The sequence below is a fragment of the Nannobrachium achirus genome (genome assembly GCF_963921795.1).
Source record: "Nannobrachium achirus genome assembly, chromosome: 23".
In the NCBI taxonomy this organism is placed as follows: Eukaryota; Metazoa; Chordata; class Actinopteri; order Myctophiformes; family Myctophidae; genus Nannobrachium; species Nannobrachium achirus.
In genome coordinates this window covers 29,335,912-29,357,797 of record NC_137830.1, presented here as the reverse complement: position 1 = coordinate 29,357,797, position 21,886 = coordinate 29,335,912, and the positions used below count along the sequence as shown (strand labels likewise).

Here is a 21,886-nt window from a genome sequence, read left to right as displayed (position 1 = left end):
TGTATCCCCTCCCATATTCAGCTTTTCTTTCCTTTTACATTGACAGAAATGCTATATTGTTACAAATAGTTTGCATTATTAGTAACATATATAGGCTAATCATTGAAATAATTTCCTGACGGACAGATTTACATTGTAACAGTACAAAGTTGCACACCTGTGTGGGAGATTCATTGTAAGAGACTGGACACATGATTCACATGTGATTTCATTTGTTAATAGATTATTATGTCATTGTGATACATAAAAGAAAAAGACAAGACTGTTTACTACATATTCATTGACAGTGCCTTGAAATTGAATTGCCTTGAAACAAAGAAGATAATGATAAATAATCACGTAATACTTACTTCCACAGTCCACAAGTTCTTCTCCTGAAGAACCTATAGAGTGCGTTTCACTTTGCATGTCGCACATCCGGTATTGGTCTACAGCGGATACAGAAACACTGAGTGCATGTATGTGGGCGTTGAAATAACCGGATATAGTAGGCGGGCTTTAGACCAGATAACGCTGGTAAATTCGGAATAGAAACTCTCACTGCGTCTCCAAAAACACGTCTTATTGGTCAACTTCCTTCCGTGACGTCGTTAACAACACAGTTTGAAACACGGAAGAGACGAGTCAGTTGGGTTAGTTTAAAAACGTAAAATAGCTATAGGCTATATTATGTTGGACACTTGTATTTCTGCGAGTTGAACGAAAACTAGACAGTCTGCTTGAAGTGTTGATAACAACAATGTGATGATGCAGTGCGTGGATGTTGATCGCGGTCTTTGTTTGAACTGAACGTTAGTAAGTTACCTGCAGCCAAGCAGCAAAACGATGGAACAGGTAATAATAACACATTTATTACATTTTTAGCGACTCAGCGAGGGAACCGAATGTACAATATTTGTATTTGTCCCCTCACGACACGGGTATACAAGTACACACTCACACGTCTCTCATTCTCTCTCTCTCTTTCTCTATCTATCTACGGTATCTCTCTCTCTCTCTCTCTCTCTCTCTCTCTCTCTCTCTCTCTCTCTCTCTCTCTCTCTCTCTCTCTCTCTCTGTCAGACACACACACACACACACACACACACGCACACACACATTTTAAATGTTTATTTATGTCCACATAAACAGAAGTACAAGACTGCCTTGTACAAAGGACATAAAACAATGCCAGTGCGGTTAGTCTCTCTCTCTTTCTCTCTCTCTCTCTCTCTCTCTCTCACACACACACACACACACACACACACACACACACACACACACACACACACACACACACACACACGCACAGCACAGCACAGCACAGGAGCTGGGCGGGGGGTTGCAGACAGACAGTGATGTGATGCACTGCTGAAGATGATCAGATTCAGGCTAGAGAGGGTGGTCTGCCAGCCTGCTTCTTCCGAGTAGAGAGCAGATAATGGACAACACAAACACACATGGTGTTTTACATGCAAGAGACAACAAGACCTATGTGTATCTGTGGACCTATAGACAGTTCCAGGTACAGTTTGCTATTGATACTGCTGCACTGCGTGTTGAATCTTAATGTCTTTATTCTTTGTTTGAACTTGTCTTTGTAGCAGGAGCAGACAGAATGGGACTCTGTCAACAAGCTACTCCAGCATCATGGATTTAAGCCGGTGTGTTTCACTGATCCTGTGGAAAATAAGAACCTTGCAGGTAAGAATATTATGCATCCTTGGCAAAAAGAATCTGAAAACATTTTATGTCAAGCAGGGGTTGACACTAAGTTCTCAGAGGCACTTTCCTGTCTGTCAAGTACAGGTCATGTTCTACTTGCACAAAGTAAATCGTCCAATATAAAATAATGGTAAAATGTACGATTGTAGAACAAATTTATGTTAAATCCAATCGATACATGCAGATTGGTGATAGTCACTTTGTAAAACCAAGTGAAACTACTAGTTTGTATATTGTTCTTCATGAATAGCCAATATTATTTAATGAAGATGGAATGCACTTGCCTGTCGGGCAATGTGGAAGCAAACTCCACTATGCACAACATTTCTATTTACTTGCCACGGGCAGTTAGGCAACCCGTTAGTGTCACAACCCCTGCAGGGGACCCCCATACAATATTTACCCCATACAATACTTGCCACTTGGAGAAGAACCACTGCTCTACATAAGTATTGTCCATGTGGCCAACAAATGGGACCCGACCCACTGTTTGGGAAACAGTGCCTTAAGCTGCATGTAACCAGGGTAACAGTAATAGACAAACTATAGCAGCTGTTTGTTGGACTAGAAAGTGGTTACTAAGGCAACACAACTCAGTTTGCTTCGAATATGAAAGTAAAACATCACCTATTTTGTTCATTACATGTCTATAAGCATGATGATGCATAATAACGTGTCATATGCGGAGGCAACTTGTCCTATCATCCTGTTAGTCTTTCACTGCAAGACATCTAATACTTCACATTACACCTAGCTTGCTGTGTTTTTATGTCCTCGACATAAAATATTGCTTCTTCACTTGTTTATTTTAATTGCAGCAATTAAGAAACCTTGAGCCATGAGGATATGGAAAGTAGGCCTCAAATAATTATCAAAACACTAAGATTGTATTGATAATATAACATTAATATAAATAAATAAAATAAAGAGCACATTTCTTTGTCATGTTGTCAGAATTCTTAAAAAACTTGAAAAGTGAGTTTTCATTGTTTTCATACTTAAACTAGGAACTATTAGGAACTTAAAGTATACTATGTTAGTTCGATTGATCTGAGCCGAAACACAATCAATTGATCATTAAAATAAACATGCTCAGAAAATGCACACAGCCCACCCATCTGTCCACTAAAGTGGGACCTGATCCAAAACTGCTGCTTCATTGTTCGTAAATGTATCTTAAATGTCAACAACGGCCACTTATGCTAAGTTATTGTGTGTCTGTGACAGTTATAATCATTGACATTGTTGTGATGTGTCACACTATTACTTTTAAACCCCAGATCTGGTTCTCCTGGACAAGGACACCGCTGGTGAGATCAGGGCTACTCTGAAGACGATGCTGGCAGACTCTGAGAGACGACAAGACCTGATCCAGGAGCTGATCCAGTCCAACAACCAGCTCAAGTAAACATGCATTACCTGGCCTCCTTATGTCGGCCTTGACATTATAGGCAAAAAGTATTTTTTGAGCGGTGCGAACCGCTCCTACATCTGACTTAGTCTGTTCAGTATGTATGTATATATGTCTGTCCCACACTTAGCTCAATGGCCAAGCTTTGTGGGACGCTTAATGAAATGAACTCATAAAAAGCACTGCTCACTTCACACAGGGCGGCGTGTTTATTTTTATTCGAACCTTCAGGTGAGAATCTCATATTAACATTATAATATGCTTCTCCAGCTGATATTTCTGTTGCCCTTTAGAAACCATGGATGTTGGAATTGTGTTCCCAAAAATATATTTTTTCTCTAGGGACTGGACTTCTCAAATCAAGCTGCATTTTCAGCTGCCTTGAAACTCAAAGATGGTGTAGGTAAAGCTATAGAAACTTGAGTGTGTTGGATTAGGTATTTGTGCCTGGGTGTGCAGCGCTCATAGCATGTCTATTTAATAATGCAGGCTTGGTGGCGTGCTGACCACCTGGCCCCACCTGTCATCCAATCATGTTGGTATGAGTGGAGTGGCATAGCTATACATCTCCCTGGCCCAGTGCAGGAATGAGATCGGCACCTAAAGCAGAAGCAACCACCTGTCACCTGTCGTTCCCCCAGGCAGTGTTCCTTTGTGCTTAGTGTCAACACAGCACAGTGTGTGTGGTGGGGAAAGTACTCACATTCCTTACTTAAGTAAAGGTATCAATACTGCAATGTAGGATTTTGAAAATTAGAAATACTAAAGTAAATACAAAAACCTCAAAATTCATTACATAAGTAAATGTACTTGGTTACTTTACACCACTGCACAGCGTGGTGGCAATTACAAATGTGGCCGTGTGCACAGTGTAACCGCATGACCAGATGCAACATTTCTCACACTCATTTACCATAAATTAATATAAAACTAGACCTTACCCGTTCAAAGATATGTGCTCCAAGTTACTGTAACTGGTGCATGCGTGAGAATATGTGGGAGCATCATAATGTAAGGAGAAGCCCATGGAGGAGTGTATATTTATGATGGATACAAATAATTTAACAGCAAAATTAGGTGAATAGAAGTATGGGGATGTATGCACTTACTGTCTCCACATAGTTTTTTCCATACCCGTTGGAAGATGACCCGGTGCATGCATGACCCATGGAGAGAGAGAGAGAGAGAGAGAGAGAGAGAGAGAGAGAGAGAGAGAGAGAGAGAGAGAGAGAGAGAGAGAGAGAGAGAGAGAGAGAGAGAGAGAGAGAGAGAGAGAGAGAGAGAGAGAGAGAGAGAGAGAGAGAGAGAGAGAGAGAGAGACTTCACTGCAACATTCCTAACTGTGAGAGAGGTGTGTGTGGGGCTATGGGATCCCATGGCCTGGAGGAACGGACCGTAACCCTGACAACAGGCTGAGCTGAACAGGCTGTGCACCATAAAAATGCTAATATACAGCATACGATTTGTGAAAGTGACAAACGGGCTTCACAGTTATGTTAGGTGTGTTCATATGCTAATGGTGATGCGATTTCAGATCAATTGCTCCAGCCACTGAGGAGAAACGCTGTTTCAGACAGACAGACAGACACTCACTCACTCACTCACTCACTCACTCACTCACTCAGACATTCGCAAAATTATAGTATAGATATGTGTTAAGATCTTTTAACCCGGACACTTCAAAACGACTCACTGGAGCACTCTGCTGACTGACTGACTGACTGACTGACGTTTTGACAAGCATCCTCCTCAGAGTCAAGACTGAGAAAGACGCCTGTCAAAATGTCAGATAGTATATTTGAAGTGCCCAGGTAAGACATCCTATCTTTTTTATACGTGTCCTTTACTGTTGTTGAGCACCAAAACCCTTTAATTCAAAACTTGGCTGAAGCTTGTTGAATTTCATGTTTTGGACGTGGTGTCATTACATAGATACTCATAAGATACTCAACAACAGCAGTTATTTAGCAGAGAAAAATGTGCTCAGTTCCTGCTGTGCTCAGCAAGGCATAAGTGTAGGCTGTCTAGAAGTGTGTCTGTCTGTCTGTCTGTCTGTCTGTCCAAGGCTAATCTCGCAAACCACTGGACCTGAGCTTTTAGGTGGCCATCTCAGTCCTGCCCTGAATGAAGGAGAAGTTACATATCACTATGCTACTCGGCTCATACCAACATGATTGAATGACAGGAGGCCAGGTGGTCACTGTCAGCATGCCTCATTGCCTGCATTATTAAATAGACATGCCACAAGCTTCACACACACAGGTACCAGTAAGACTCCCTAATCGGGAGATAATCGACCGTTGGTCGCTTTTTCCAAAATCTTCCTGATGGTGGCGTTAGATGGGACAGATCCATGTTGATGACATGAGTGTAGACATACTGTGTAGCGATTTTCGTGATTTTAGGGCAAAATCTGTAGGAGCAGTGTCCAAAAATGTGTTTTTAAAAATCGGCCTGAAGGTGGCGCTATATGGGACAGATTCATGTTGATGAGATGAGTGTAGACATACTGTGTACCGATTTGCGTGATTTTAGGGCAAAATCTGTAGGAGCAGTGTCCAAAAATGTGTTTGAAAAAATCTGCCTGATGGTGGCGCTATATGGGACAGATCCATGTTGATGACATGAGTGTAGACATACTGTGTAGCGATTTTCGTGATTTTAGGCAAAATCTGTAGGAGCAGTGTCCAAAAATGTGTTTTTAAAAATCGGCCTGAAGGTGGCGCTATATGGGACAGATTCAAGTTAATGAGATGAGTGTAGACATACTGTGTAGCGATTTGCGTGATTTTAGGGCAAAAATTGTAGGAGCAGTGGCCAAAAATGTGTTTTAAAAATCGGCCTGAAGGTGGCGCAATATGGGACAGATCCAAGTTGATGAAATGAGTGTAGACATACTGTGTACCGATTTGCGTGATTTTAGGGCAAAAATTGTAGGAGCAGTGTCCAAAAATGTGTTTTGCAAGAATCGGCCTCATAGTGGCGCTAGAAGAGGGCCATGTGAGAAATGAGGGGTGGGGTCTCCGCGCCGCCTTGGCGGACGAATAGGTACCGGCCCCGGCTCTCCCGGACGCTCCTAGCCCGAGTTACAGCATTTTATGTGAGCTGCAGTGGAGGGGGTTCTCCACTGGGGGCGTCACCACTTTTGCATCCGTTCTGGAGCACCAGGAGTCGGTGGTCCCCAGGAATTCCCCGTGAGCAGCCCCGTTGGGGTGGTCATTTGGTCATTTTTGCACATTTGGTCATTTTTTACACCTGGGGGTCCCCCAGGGACCTGGGGATCCCTAGAGCTCCGGGGGAGCTCTGTAGTTTGGCAGGTAAGGAGTGTGTGTGCAAAATTTGGCATGGATCGGGGCAACGGTTGCGGAGATATGAGCAGGGCAAAAGTGTGACGTGTGACTGACAGACTGACGGAGGGACGGACGGACGGACGGACGGACGGACGGACGGACGGACAGCCGGTGGAGGTTTGGATAGTATAGGAGTGCAAGTAACTGCGACCTAACGGTCACAACAAATACCTAATCCAACACTTTGGAATTGCTATAGCCTTAATTTTTCACGTCATGGCCCCAAGGGTCCAACTCCATGTCGACTGGAAGAGGGTCTGTGTGTCTCGAGCTAATCTCGTGAACAACTGGACTCGATTAGTAAAACATTTGCACTATTCTTATCTTTTTTTGTATGAATATGGTATGTAAGTATGGAATAAATATGCTGTGTTTGTTGTTGTTTAAAGCGTCATTCCCACCGGGCATGATAAACTATAATGATATGTCCGCGTTCACATCAATATGTCGGCGCTATCGTTGTGGTGTGGAGTGACACTACCATCCGCTTGGGTTGAAAACGATATCTTTATCTTTAGTGACACTTTAGGCTTCTTACGGGATTTACTTCCTGCACCACACTTGTTCTTTTGGGTGTGCATGCATATTGATCTGTCCCTGTACACGACCATTTAACACAAGACAGTATTGTTTCAAACAGATCCCACACTTTGGCTGTAAATGTGATAAATGGATAAATACAATGTGAATACATGTTATTACTGTTATTAAAAGATTAATAATCTTTTTAACAAATCATAAAGATTGGAAGAATGCCATGAAACCCACCCCAATAGAAGAACTTCTGTTAATATTCGAATTTGATGAGGAGAGGAGGGTAATTAGAGACTTTTATCAACTTTTTCTAGATCTGTCTCCTAACAATTCCATATATATAAAGGAAAAATGGGAAGCCGAATTGGGTATAGACATACCATCAGATCAATGGGAAGAGATATGCAGTGAAGCACACTTGGTAACTAATTCGAATACTTGGAGGGAATTTAAATGGAAAGTGATAACTAGATTTTTTAGGACGCCGGTGATTATGGCTAAAATGGGACCGACTCATTCTAATAGGTGCTGGAGGGACTGCGGGGCACATATTGGTAACCACACTCATATATTCTGGACCTGTCCCAAGTTAAGACTATTTTGGAAGGAGATCTCTGAGGCACTGAAGGAAGTCTTTGGTCAAGCTTTTGATGTAGATCCCATGGTAATGTTGTTGGGAATGGTACCTGAGGGAATAGAGGGCAGAGCCAAAATATATTTACTCCATATACAACTCACAGCGGCCATAAAATGTATTACAATTAAGTGGTTGAAACCGGACCCTCCAACATACAACATGTGGGTGGCTAAGGTACGTGAAATTTATCAAGTGGAACAAATTACTTACGCCCTAAGACTTCAATCGGACTTGTTCTTTAAAAGATGGACTCCAGCTACACCAATTTTGATGGATCAAACTTCTTCTGTTCCCTCAAATATAAATGTTTTGATTTCTCATTCTGCCCCAGCTCTCTCAATACCTTCCCACTTAGACTCTCTCTCCTCTGCCATATTCACATAGAATACACTGTTCTACTGTATCATCTATTCCTAATGTGCGTTTTTCGAATGTGCTTTTGGTTTGTTTGTTTGTTTGTTTGCTTTTTTGCCAAATAATCTCTATTTCCTTTTTTTTCTACAAGTGGTATACAGCTGAAAAATGTATAAGAAAAAAAAAAAAAAAAAAACAGTTGTGAAAATATGTTTATTATATTTGTACAAGTTGCCAAAACTGAAATAAAAACAAAGTTCAAAAAAAAAAAAAAGATTAATAATCACTACATGTTGGAGAGGTCAACACTTTAAAAGCGCGGTGTGACTGTGCCCTTAATGGGTAAAGTGGAGATGCACAGTTTTTGAAATGCAGCCCCTTGTGTTTTGTGTGTGTGTGCGTGCGTGCGTGCGTGCGTGCGTGCGTGCGTGTGTATGTGTAGGCTGGAGACCCAGGAGCACATGGGCCGTGCAGCCCAGCACTCCCAGAGGGTGACAGAGCTGGAGGCCATGCTGGATGGGGTCAAGGGAAAGGTCCAGGACCTGGAGGACCGCTACCTGGGCAGCACTGTGCAGCAGCACGGCCATGTGACACAACTGCAGCAGGACAAACAACATGCACAGGTTATAAAAGTATCAATATTGCAATGTAGAAATACTCTTTAAGGGCACGGTCACAACACACTTTATTCTACATTACGTTATATTAATGCCCTAGCATTTCATAATAGGTGAACATTTGATGAAAATAGGTGACGCTCTTTTTCTATATCCAGAGACGTTGCCAGGCCCTGGAACAGAAGCTAGCTAAAGAGACGGAGGCAGCGGCTCAGCTTCAGAGGAAGCTGTACTTCACCGTCAAGGAAGAGGAGAGGCGATTGGCCCGTCAGACGCAGGCCTTCCAACAGATCTACAAGAGATCCGCACGACAGCATTCCCCAGCAGACCAGCAGTAAGAACATGTTGTTGGAATTTTATATTTTAAATGTCGGTTTCTGAATATCCCCCTGAATCTGAATATCCCCCTGAATCTGCAACAAATTCTTTAGCTGTGAAAAGCAGATTGTTTGTGTCACTTATATTTAATTCCAGCTAATGGCTATCTAAATATGTACCAGATTGTGTCTATATATAAGGTAAAGGCCTTTAAAGTCCAAAAGGTTTAGTATTATCCAAATTCAAAATCAAAATCTATATGTAAACATTTAAAGTGAACTTCCATGGAGGTGTGGGCGGTACGATATTTACGGTACTTGAAGGTATTGCATATGGTCCCAGGAAGTGAAGATTTGTTTTATATAATTCTTTCATTTCATTTTATTTTGGAAATACTTTTGTCATTTTTGTGAAATGAGGACAGTGGAATTAAATACCACATGAAGTAGGCATGTGTTTCAATTCCATACATGTAACTTTCCTTTTCTACTCTGGATTTGAACCCGGTTTCTTGTGCAAGTGCTGACATTTTTACCATTGAGCTAATAGAGCTGCTTGCTCGGGGATGAATTGAATCTTGACCATCAGGTCAAAGTTTGTGTCAGATCCTGTGTCTAGGTGAGACATGACCTTTGACGTGATCTAAATGTCTCAATAGAAGAGCAGGGAGACAAAATACAACCACCCCAAGCTATTGTATTCATATCATACAGATTGGACAAAATGACATTTTATTCATAAAGAAAGTTACATAAGGCCACTTTAATTACTACAAAGAGGATCAGCTCATTGACAATTTGACATGTCACAGACTCTGTCCACTACACTCTTGTTTAGTTCTGGATGAGTTGTCTGGCAGAATCCCCAAAGCTTACAGTTAAAGCAAAGTGCTTTTGCAACTACTGTACATATCTCTTCTTTCCACACTGTCATACCTGAAGAATAAGTACAGGGCAAGATGTTAGAGCCAGAAATACGAGACTGTCCCTGTCCACCACTATAGCCAAGAATAGACAAGTCAAGAAATAAAACCTAATCTTTTCCCATATCCCCACACAACACAACAGGTTTATTCTTTGTCAGGGTGGTGGTCTACACATACAAGCAATCGCTCACTCCAGGCCATGTTAAATTGTGATTATATATCAGTTCAGTTGACATCTGTTAGTTGTTATATAATCACGATATATGCTTCAGTGTGTCTCACAACTTTTTCACCCTGCATCTATTTTTGTATTAACTTAAAAGTTAAAACATGACGTTATTTCCTCCTGTGTGGGTGTCGATATTTTGTTGTTCTCTTGTCTTCAGGGTGTTGGATGTCGTAGATTTTTATGAGACACAGATGATTCAGCTGCGTCACGAACTGAAGTAAGATACCTCTCCAACATCTTTATCTTGTGCTCTAAAAATATACTTCATTTGATTTACTTTCATACATTATGAACTTGCCTAGTAGTATAACTCATTTTGTTTAAAACAAGACCAAACGAAGTCACTTGTGAAACATCATACACTGATTTCCATCATTCCTGTATTGGAATCAGGAATCCAAGATGACTATAAAATCATTCAGGACGCTTGTTATCAAAGTGGGTTCTGGGGACACCCAGGGGTATTTGATGCGACACAGGTTGAGCTTGTAGATCTGCTATTTATGAACTTCTTGGGAAAAGCTTGAAAAATATTTTCAAATGGGGTTCCATGGCCAAATACATTTATATTTGTTGACATGAACATGTACTGTATGAGAATCACTTGAAGAATTACGCACCCAGTTCTTTTGTTCTGCGGGACATTGTGTATGTGGTCATGATGCCCTTATATGCCCAATTGGACCATAGTACAGCATGTGTTTTCTCCACACCCTTGTTCTCCAGGTCCCTCAAAGGAGACTCTGAAGCATCTGATGAGTCTGACCAAACGAGCGGTCAAAAGGAATCAGGAGGTGTTGGTCTGAGCTTCAAAACAATTTTAAAGGTGATCCCATGAAATATGTTTTTGATAGATTAAGTATATAGACTTCAATATTTAAAAACATTAAAAAACCTTTAACGCTAATTATGAAATGAACAAGAAAACTATTGAACCACTAAGCCTTATTCATAAATAGAAAAAAGACGATCCATATTTATACTGTAAATTGGATATTTAAAGGAGTAGTTCACCCCCAAAATGACTTTTTTTCTATTGATTACTCATGCCATGGAGACTAGAGTTCAATAATATTTTTTGTTTTTTGTCGCATTCCTAAGACAATAATGTGATAACAATTAATTTACCCCCATTCATTCCGGATAGTGACCCGTTTCTAAACGGGTCACCATCCGGAATCAATGGGGGTAAATTTACTCAAATCAAATTTTTGTCTTAGGAATGTGACAAAAACCAAAAAATATTATTGAACTCTACTCTCCATGGCATGAGTAATCAATTGAAAAAAAGTCATTTTGGGGGTGAACTACTCCTTTAAAGAAATGTTTAAAAGGTAAAAGAAATGAACAATTTGGCTGCATAATTGCCGAAACCGATCATCATGAGTCAAATAATGATCGATATATTGGTGAAACTGATATCGTTCGAGCTCTAATTGTGTTTCATTCCAAAGTCGTATCAGGAGCAGCTGAGAGAGAGTGTGGCCCAGAAGGAAGAGCTCAGGGCTGAGGTGCAGCACCTGAAACGAGAGCTGGAAACCAGGTCTGTACTGTAGTGGTGGTAAAAGAACTCACATTTCTTACTTAAATAAAAGCTGCAATATTGCAATGTAGAAATACTCTCTTAAGGCACGGTCACACCAAAGTATGGCTGCCAGCTGATAAACTCTTTTTGTGCGTGGCCAACTGTTGCAGCCAGTGGATTCTAAAAAATAGTGCATTCTGTCCCAGTAAACAGAGACGCACCTGTGACTCACTTTCAGGACCCTCCCTGTGTGAGCGTCGTTCTGGATGCAACATGTGTGTGTTTATTCACCGTCGGTCTGTAACACATCTCAGATGCCTTGGCTTGCATCACCTAGTGATTATGCAGATTAGCACCAACCACTAGCAAGTGTCAGTAATGGTAATTCGTTATAAGCCACACAATATTCACATTTTCATACTGAAATGGCTTTCTCCAGAGACACAAATATGGAGAAAATCTACTTTATTGTCGACTTTATTCTCTGTCCCAGCAACACTCTTGCGGGATCTAGCACCAGTAAACAGGACATTTGCAAGATTTGCCGTCAGACGCCGGCGCCCACTTTGGAGACCATTTGTAGGATTTGTATCCCATTTCGCTTTTCGTGGCTACAATTGGGAAAATCTTTGACGTAGGTACAACCAGTTGTCGCTTCCTGACGGCCGGTCTACACCAGAAAATGTGCGTGCACGCGTGCGCTGTCCGTGCACGTGCGAAAAGCCCCTGGCTACACCAAGGAAGGAGTATTTGTGCGGGAGACCTGAGGAGTCTTTGTGCGGGAGACCTGAAGAGTCTGTGTACAAAACGCATACGTGCGTGTACAAAATAGAACCAATCCTATTTTTACAGCATGCGTATCTGGGGCTTGCACTATCCGTGAGCCTGGTGTAGCTGATATCATTGATATATATTGGATCTTTCCAAATGCACTGTGTGCACACAGTAAATTCTACGCACAGACGCATGTGAAAATCCTTGGTGTAGTCCGGCCGTCAAGCATAAACACAATGTCTGCGGAAAGATGCGCAAGACCATCAAACCACGCATTCCCATTTAAATGCATTGGTAGAATCCTCCCTCATAGGTAGAATAAGTGCGGTGTGACCGTGCCCTTACAAGTATAAGTCCAGAATTCAAAATGTATTGGTGTATGGGTAAAAGTACAAGCTGTAGATCGGCTATTTTCGAATATCCAAAGTTTAAATAGGGCTGAAGTGGTTAATGTATGCATTAAGAAGTACAATATTTGACTATAAAAATTTGGAAATACTCCAGTAAAGAAAAAGTACCTCAAAATTGTACTTAAGGACAGTCCTTAAGTAAATGTACTTTCCACCACTGTGTGAGCATGATGCTCACAGTGTAACTACCTCCTCTGTGCAGGCCCACTGTTAAAGAGGTGAAGTCCTACAAACAGCATCTCCGCCGCGTGGACAGGCTGATCAAACAGAATAACATCGGGTAGGAAAAGCTCAGGTGGTTGTCGTGTTTTCTGAATGTTAAAAAACGACACATCCTTATCCTTATACACCAATAGCCAACACGATGTACTACTTTAGGTACTGTACTGCACTGGTGTTGACCCTTTCACTGTTTTTTTATTTAAATTACAATCACCTTTTCTTATGTAAAATGTTTTTTTGCTGTTAAAAGGGCATGTTTTCACATTTGGGTCCTCTGATGTAGTCCATCATTGTCAAAACTGGTACATGAAAGCATAATGAAACAAAATATGTTTATTATGGCGAATGATGTTCCACAGACTGTGCTAACTATATAAAACAAACAACATATTTACAAGTAGAAAAGTAAAAACCTGAAGAATGTTTAGATATTAGCCCTGAAAGATAAAACATTCATAAAAAAAGTGTCCAAAAGAGTATTTCCAGCTAAACCTGTCATAGTGTGACAGATATACCGTATGTCTACTTAAGTTCAATATGTGTCTTTTTTTCACCGATGATGATGGACTACAATGGTGATGGAACAAATTCACGCAAAAATACACTAACAGGCTCCTTTTCTAAAAACGGTCAATATCTCAGGGTACTGCTCACTGTTTAGATATTATCTAAAGGAAGTATTCATGTTATGTACAGTATGTCCGTGTGCTGTCACTGTTACAGATTACGAAGTGAGGCTGACATTGTCCCCCTGGGAGTAGGAAGCAGCGAGCAAGTGAAGGAATCTAGTTCATGCGCCCAGTATCGACATGTAAGCAGACTTCACTTCACTTCCACAAGATTATTATGTTTCCCTATGCATGGCTCATGTTCATAGTCGCCACAACTGATTTCAGTCAGTTGGATTCCATAGAAGCCAGCATGTCTTCTATATAAAATAACATATTTGTTAATTTAATATTGGAGAGTATTTGAATTGATCACACTAGCAATAAAATGCATGTTCAGAAGCTCTGTTCTTGAATAAAATCTTACTGGTCTGGGATATTTCATAAAAGCAAAGGTTAAAGCTTCAACCTGCAATTTCTTCAACTGTTTGGCTCTATGTAGATCAGCAGGAACATACTGTCTGTTTAGAATTAATACCAAAAACATGATCATTCTAAATCATGTGTTAATTGTTTATAAAACTCTAGTGTGGGGTGTGCTCCTTAGACAAAACGTTTACGTCGTGAGAGATTCAAATGTAATTTAATCCATGCCTATATGATGATGAGACGTGATAAAAACACCCGGCAAGAACCTTTTACTACACGTTGTTCCCATTCAGTTGCTGAAGGAGTTGGCTGAGGTCCTGAGTGGTCCCAGGGCTCCGTTACAGCTGCACAGGCAGATACCCAGCAATGAGGCATCAGAGCTGGTTGATTTTCAGGGCCTTCTCCCTACGCTGGCGACATGGTCCCAACAGCTGCACTCTCTGCAGGTGAGGAGCAGCATAACACACACAGACACACACTCTCTCTGCATCATTCTCTCTTTGGGCGGATTCACACTGCAGTCCAATTGATTCTAACTGTTCCTGAAAACGGTTGCCTCGTCCCCGCTGGCCAGCATTCACATTGGCCAAGATTCTTCCATGCTACACTTCATTCAACTGTAATGGTCATGTGCCTCCCGGGGGTGCTGTTGATTATGGGGCTTTAGGAGATTATAGAATGGCATGTCACAGAGTCTAGAGTGAATAATAAAGTTTGACTGTGTTCCTGATGTTATCTTGAGTTGTAATAATAACAGAACAACAATACACAACCAAAGCAGTGTGTGCTGACTGTCTTTGAAACATCACAATGTAACATTGTCCGTAATCAGCGTATAACAGTAACGTCACTGGTGCATCCTTGGTATCTTAATAATGACGTCACGGACCAATCCTTGTTATTTGTATCCTAGCAGAAGCTTCACCACTTCCTTGTTTATGGAACGATAGCTTCACATTGCAGCGCACCGTTCTCGAGGAAGCATCGAACGGACTACTACGAGACTACCTCCGGAGGTGGTCTTGTGGTCGGTGCGTTGATCCGTTTCGGAGGACAGTACGCAGGTTTCACACTATCAAAACATCTGCCAAGTAGCCTCGAGTACGCACCCAGGACCGCAGTGTGAATCCGCCCTTTCTCTCTAGATGTGTGCTGTGCTGTCCAAATAGTTTTTGTGCTTAGCACATATCTATTTCTTTGTGCAAATTTGAGTGAAATAAATGCTCTCCCTTGTGACAATCGCCGCTGCCGGTTCTGTATCGTGTGATCAGGGGAAAATCGTGCTCTTTCGAATGACCATCATTTCGACTGGAGGGTTAGCGTCTCACCCCACGGAGGTTAGGGTTAGGGTGAGGGTTAGAGTCGGGTGTCGAAAAGATGACATGTAGTAACAGCGACACGCTCCCGTGATCAGTCCCTGCTAATGCCTAAAGAGCTGTTCACACTGAGCACTATGACTATAACTATAAGTCAAGTTGAAGTGGATGGTACACACCAAATATAAAAAGAAATACAATGGTGAAGTTATCAATATAGTTATAGTATATAGATAGTTCTCAGTGTGAACGGCACATAACTCTTTGACCGCCGGTGACGAGTCCGTTCGTCAAATCCTTATTTGGGCATGGAAGCATATGGGGCGCTTGTCCGCAGTCTGTGAATGATCCCAGCAGAACCAAAGTAGAGTGCAGTCAGAAAGTCACGTGATCTGAACGACACTAAAGATGGTTTACTTTGGTTTCCCCCCCAAAAAAGAAAATAAATCTTTCTCTGCTTTGTGCTGATTTTGGGCTATATCTCTGCACTGGATTATCGCGGCCGAATTTCCCCGATACTAGAAGACCCGCATGCATCTTTTAGCGCCACCAGCGGATGGATCGTGGCGGGGCATAATCGGGAAATAGTCAGTGTAAACACTCTGATTTGCTGGCAAGGGCAGAGCAGACGATGTTTCTGAACACACCCATTATTGGACACAGACACTTTACAATGGCCCAATTTCCAGACAAAACACTGAGGTATATACTGTATATTCTGGGCTAATGAGTTGTAAATGTACAGAAAGCCCTTCCATGCTTTAAAATATCTTAAGTCCTGGCTTTCGGTATGTGTATAATGGCAGAGGGGGACTTCCAATGACCAATACTCATTTTTGTGCGTCTGTTTTTTAGCCTGGTTCCAGACCCGCTAGCCACACCGCTTTAAAATGTTGTTTCTGCGATTCAGGTATGAAACGTAATGCAATTCAGGCTGAGTGTCAGGCTATCTGTTTTTGTCAGGACCTGCACGACTCCCTGAACAAGCTGACCCTGAGGCTGATGCCATGGCAACCGTCAAACAACCACAGACAGGCTGGGAGTGAGTCTGTGAGGGTGGAGGACCTCATGCTGCTGGTGGACACAATGCTGGAGAACATCTCCACTGACGATGACAAGGTAGAGCACCAGTCCTGCGCTACAGTCAGTGGTGGAAAAAAGTTTTTTACTTATGTAAAAGTATCAATACTGCAAATGTAGAAATTCTCTGTTACAAGTAAAAGTCAGGAATTCTAAATGTACTTGATTAAATTAAAAGTACAAAAGTATTGGTATCAAAATGTACCTTAAGTACCAAAAGTAGAAAGTACTCATTATGCAGAATCTTCCATTTCACAAGTTTTCAAATGTATAAAATGTATATAAATCTTTGGAAAATAGTAGATCTGATGCTGCACATTGTGAGCTTGTAGATCGTCTATTTTCAATATATATATATATATATATATATATATATATATATGCATACAGCTCTGAGACTACCTCAACATTATCACTTCATCTGGTTTACTCCTTCTAGGTAGGTGTGTTTGAGTAAAATGAAAACTCTCTTCTGAACTCAAATAATGAGAAACTCTTTCTTTTTTAAAACAACACAATACGTATGTGTTAACCTAGTAAAGGTAGCTGAAAAAAGGGGAGCAAAATAAAAAAGGAAGGACTTGCATTGCATTGCGTCGAACATCCGGCTCCAGTTCGCCTGCCTCCCAGTGCGATCTGCCAGCTGGAATTTGCCTGGTTGCTGAAGTGATGTACTGTAGATAATATCCTTTGCTTCTTTACATAACCTTGTCTATGAGTGTTGTGTTTAAGCCCTCCTCCTTGTGCCGGACAGGTGCTGCGCAGTCCCACCAGACACACGCTGCAGTCCATGGTTTCACACTTCCAGAAGCTGTTCGACGTGCCCTCTCTGAGCGGCGTCTACCCACGCATGAACGAGGTCTACAGCAGGCTGGGGGAGACCACCAACACCATGAGAAACCTCCGAGACATTCTGGATCTAGGTAGCTTTTGGGGGGGGCATCATCTTAGTGGCTGACAGATTCCAGAATGTACCTGCTAGGGTACATATACTGTACAAGCCAGATACAATACAAATCTTTTATAATGTCGGTTAATTCACAACCCTGATCCAAAAACCCTAATACTCTGCTGTCTGGCAGAAACCAGATGTGTCCAAAATATTAACTTTTCAGAAAAAACAAAACAAAAAAATACATTACGGCCTCATCCTCATATTATGACCACTTTACCCAAATACAGCTCAAGTGGAGTTAACAGGTTTTTGACCATTAATATGGAGATACTTTCTTTTCCCCACCTGACTTGGTCATCTATCTATAAATGCGACAAATCTCTGTCTGTCTGCGTGTCTGTCTGTTTGTAATCCGCGTATCTCGAGAACCGTTCGTCCCACCGGCTTCAGATTCGGCACGCGCGTTCCCCGCCGCCGCGCGGAGTGCAGTGCCGGGCCTCGACCCGACCCAACTCGCGGTTTTCCGAAACCGGCGCAAAACGTTCGGAATCTCCTTATGCGGAGCTGATTGTTGACATCAGGCTGTTCCGGAGGAAATCGGCGCAAGCGCTAACTCATTGTGACATCACATCATAAAAGGCTCTGAGATCACGTACACCACATGAGTCAACAAAAAATGCCATGGTTACGTATTCTGATGTTCCTATATGGGCATAAAAGGACACAGGCAAACATATGGTCAAAACGGCTCTTATGACAACAGGTATAATGGGGTTTGCATTAAAGAGTGGGGCATTCATTCCCTATTTCAAATTAGGCACGCGCGTTCCCCGCCATGGGCATAAAATGGATGCAACAGACAAATACGGATATCTCCATATATGAGCATAAATGGACACAGGCAAACAGATGGTCAAAGATCTCCATATATGGGCATAAAATGGACGCAAAAAGACAGATACAGATATCTCCATATATGGGCATAAATGGACACAGGCAAACAGATGGTCAAAACGGGTCCTATGACAACAGGTATAATGGGGTTTGCATTAAAGGGGGAACCAGCACTGTGTCTGCAACACAGTCGGAGGCACAGACAGATACAGAGATCTCCATAATGGGCATAAAGGGACACAGACAAACAGATACAGAGATCTCCATATATGGGCATGAAATGGATGCAGACAGACAGATACAGATATCTCCATATATGAGCATAAATGGACACAGGCAAACAGATGGTCAATACAGGTCCTACAGAGATCTCCATATATGGGCATAAAATGGACGCAGACAGACAGATATCCCCATATATGGGCATAAATGGACAAAACAGATCCTATGACAACAGGTATAATGGGGTTTGCATTAAAGGGCGGGGCATTCATCCCCTATATACATTGTTCCCGAGTTGGCCAGGGCGCCGACTAGACGCTCGGCCGTCCGAAGGGAGGCCGAGCTTCTAGTTATAATCAATGATGGACAAGACAACTCCCTCCAAAGTTGGAGTTGGGTCGTTTGACAGACAGTTTGAGGATCCAATAGAGTTAGAAGGTTTAGTCAAAGTGCTTTCACACACACAGGGGTGTAAAGGACTGATTTATTTAAAAAAAAGAAAATGGAGCTGCCCGACAGCAAGGAATTATGCATCTTCTTAGTTTATCTTTATTTGTATCACTTTATGTGTAGATTTAAATGGCGTCCTTACAAGCAGGACACAGGACATACCATTATTGACTGTTTTTGTTTTTCAGATGACAGAGCACCCTCTAGTGAGATAGTAAACCAGGTGTCCAGACTGGTTTCCTCCCCTGAACACAGTGTTGGGTTGCAGATCAGCAATCTGTTGGGAGACGGAGACATTGACAGGTATGATGCAGATCTTCGGAAATAGACGATCTACAAGTTCACAACGTGTTGCATCGCGATGCATTGTGAGCTTGTAGATGGGTTATTTCCGCTAGTTGAATGATTAACAATTCTGATGATTATGCGATATAATCTCAGATAAATTGTGAATATGGACTACCTGCAGCAGTTGCTGACTGTGTGTGTGTGTGTGTGTGCGTGTGCGTGTGCGTGCGTGCGTCAGTATCATCCTCAAGGTGAAGGAACATGAAGAGTTCTTTGCAGCTTTCCATTCTCTGGTTTTGGAGGTGCTGCACACCCTGGGTAAATAACTCCCTGACACCAAATACCATAACACTTATGGTGTTTCTGTGTTGGCCACGTGGGAAATGTCAGCCGCTTTGCACCAAACTGATATGCATACCGTCACACCCTCCTAGATCTGGCATGTGACATCTCTTGTGTTGTGTTGTGTTGTGTTGTGTTGTGTTGTGTTGTGGCAAGCAGTGTTTAAAGAATTAAAAGTAGCAATAACACAATATAAAGATATTCTCTAATTTCTCTTACAAATACAAGACCTGTAATAAAAAATACTTTAGTAAAAGTATTGGTGTAAAGAATATACTTGCAGTACCAAAGTAAAAATACTCCCAATGTAGATCGGCTATTTTAGAATAGACAACGCATAAAATCGGGCTTAATTGGTACTGAAGTAAAAAGTAAACTGGAGTAAAAAGTATGATTTTTGCATTTGTAGTGGAGTAAAAAGTAGAAGTACCTCATAATTGTACTTTACAAAGTGGGGTCTGGTGACCCCCAGGGGTCCTCGTGGGTTCCAGGGGGTCCCCAGCGAAAGTAGTATATAACATTGCAATCATTTTAACCACTTTACCCATTTACAGATAGTACAAGCTCACAGCGAGCTTGTACATGTTTTTGAAAAGATTTTTTTTTCTCTCTCTCTCTCTCTCTCTCTCTCTCTCTCTCTCTCTCTCTCTCTCTCTCTCTCTCTCTCTCTCTCATGGGGGGTCCGTTGCATAAAATCTTTTCAGATCTACATATTCATTTGGGGGTCCTTGACATGAATACGTTTGAGAGCCAGTTCTTTTTTACACCACTGGTTTCAAGTTGACTCTTTTTCTCCCTGTCAGGAGTCAATCATCTGGATGACATCGTGCCTGCTCTGAGGTCCTTGAAGCTGAACGCGCAGCAACACTGAAGCTTTGCTGTTTGAATGTTTTCTCTGTTGGGTTTGATTGTTGTTTTGTTGTTGTTTTTTCAATAAAATATTTTTTGACAACCTTTTGATTTGTTTCATTTATCGCTTTATACATATACTTTGTATGTCAATAGCAGAATTAACTGATCTTGCTCGATGTTAATAATTTTTTGCTGAATATTTTATCTATTGTTTGCTGAATGTTTGCTTATTGTGACATGCCCAGAATAGTACCAGGGTTCACATGGTTAATGGAACACAACTTGTTTTGGGGGGAGGGGAAATAATATGGAGATGAAAGCTCATTACAAGAAAACACATTTGAAATGATGAGGGTTACGATAATAAGATTAAGAAACGATTCTGTCGCTACTAGGGCTGGGTATCATTTCTTGTTTGCCAACTTCTGTGAGATTTAATAGTGATAGATTACTTAATATAACTAGAAATACTGTTCCTACGAAACAGTGTGGGCTCGCATGTAACACCATGTATGGGCACAAAAATCTACCCTTTGGCTGCACCTCATTTGCTAAGGGCACTGCCTTTGTACTGTCGGTACAAAGGCAGTGTCTTACGTCATTTTGAGGAGAACTTGACTGATAGATTACATCATTTTGAGGAGAACTTGACTGATAGATAAATAATGAAGATAACATACGTGTGCTCTAATAATAATTGGTCCTCTAAAGCTCATAAGAGGTTCATTTGTTTGTACTCAATTCATCTGAACAATGGTGAAACAACGATTATGTTTTAATCATAGTCATACTGAGCCAAATATCAGAGAAGAGAAACATCATCCTGCTCCTCCCCTAGCCTAGTCTAGCTCAGTGGTTCTCAACCCGTGGGTCAGGACCCCTAGGGGGGTCCCCAAATTATTTTGGGGGTCCCCAGATGATTAACTTAATGTGCAACATTGTTTTCTCACTCAACAGTAAACAAACCAACATAAGGTTTAAGTGTATCAGAGGGTATCTGTACATTTCTAAAGTGACAATTTAAGGCCTTTTTAACCTCTAAAAGGCGTTGTGAGCATGTAGATCTGCTATTTTCACAATAGAACCGGGTTATACAAAATGTAATTCCTAAACTCTTAGTGCTCGTCAGGGTAAAGGCTAAAGGTTGAGAACCACTGGTCTCGCTCATCAAACAAACAGCCTACAGTCTACAGATGGCACTCTTTACATTGCATGGACTTTGCATAGACGGATACAGCCTACAGATGGCGCTGTTTTACACTGTAATAGACATCGCAGGTGTGCGGATGCAGTCAATCTGAATCCACACTGCCCAGTGCCCTCGTCAGGAGCAGCTGGGTTGTGATCGCCTTCCAGTCCGACTCCCACCACTCTGACCCTCTGAGGGAATAGAAACCCAACTTTTATCACCGCTGTTCTGGACAACAGCTGACCAGGAGACGGGATTCAAACCAACAACAAGCCGCCTCTTATGTGACGATAACTTGAGTCCGCGGCGAG

At 41.7% G+C, this 21,886-nt stretch overlaps 1 protein-coding gene across 1 annotated transcript; it reads left to right on the top strand.

The window, feature by feature from the left end:
- Nucleotides 1-638: 638 nt before the first annotated feature.
- On the top strand, nucleotides 639-20,405 carry cep70 (centrosomal protein 70; the record flags this gene model as incomplete). Its single annotated transcript, XM_080754309.1, has 16 exons — nucleotides 639-834; nucleotides 1,584-1,683; nucleotides 2,985-3,108; nucleotides 8,433-8,613; nucleotides 8,766-8,941; nucleotides 10,237-10,296; nucleotides 10,806-10,905; nucleotides 11,534-11,622; nucleotides 12,991-13,068; nucleotides 13,734-13,821; nucleotides 14,341-14,493; nucleotides 16,327-16,482; nucleotides 17,198-17,366; nucleotides 19,093-19,207; nucleotides 19,431-19,510; nucleotides 20,338-20,405. Exons 1-16 carry the CDS (start codon nucleotides 826-828, stop codon nucleotides 20,403-20,405), a joined length of 1,746 nt encoding a protein of 581 aa, XP_080610435.1. The 5' UTR covers nucleotides 639-825.
- Between the last annotated feature and the right edge of the window lie 1,481 nt (nucleotides 20,406-21,886).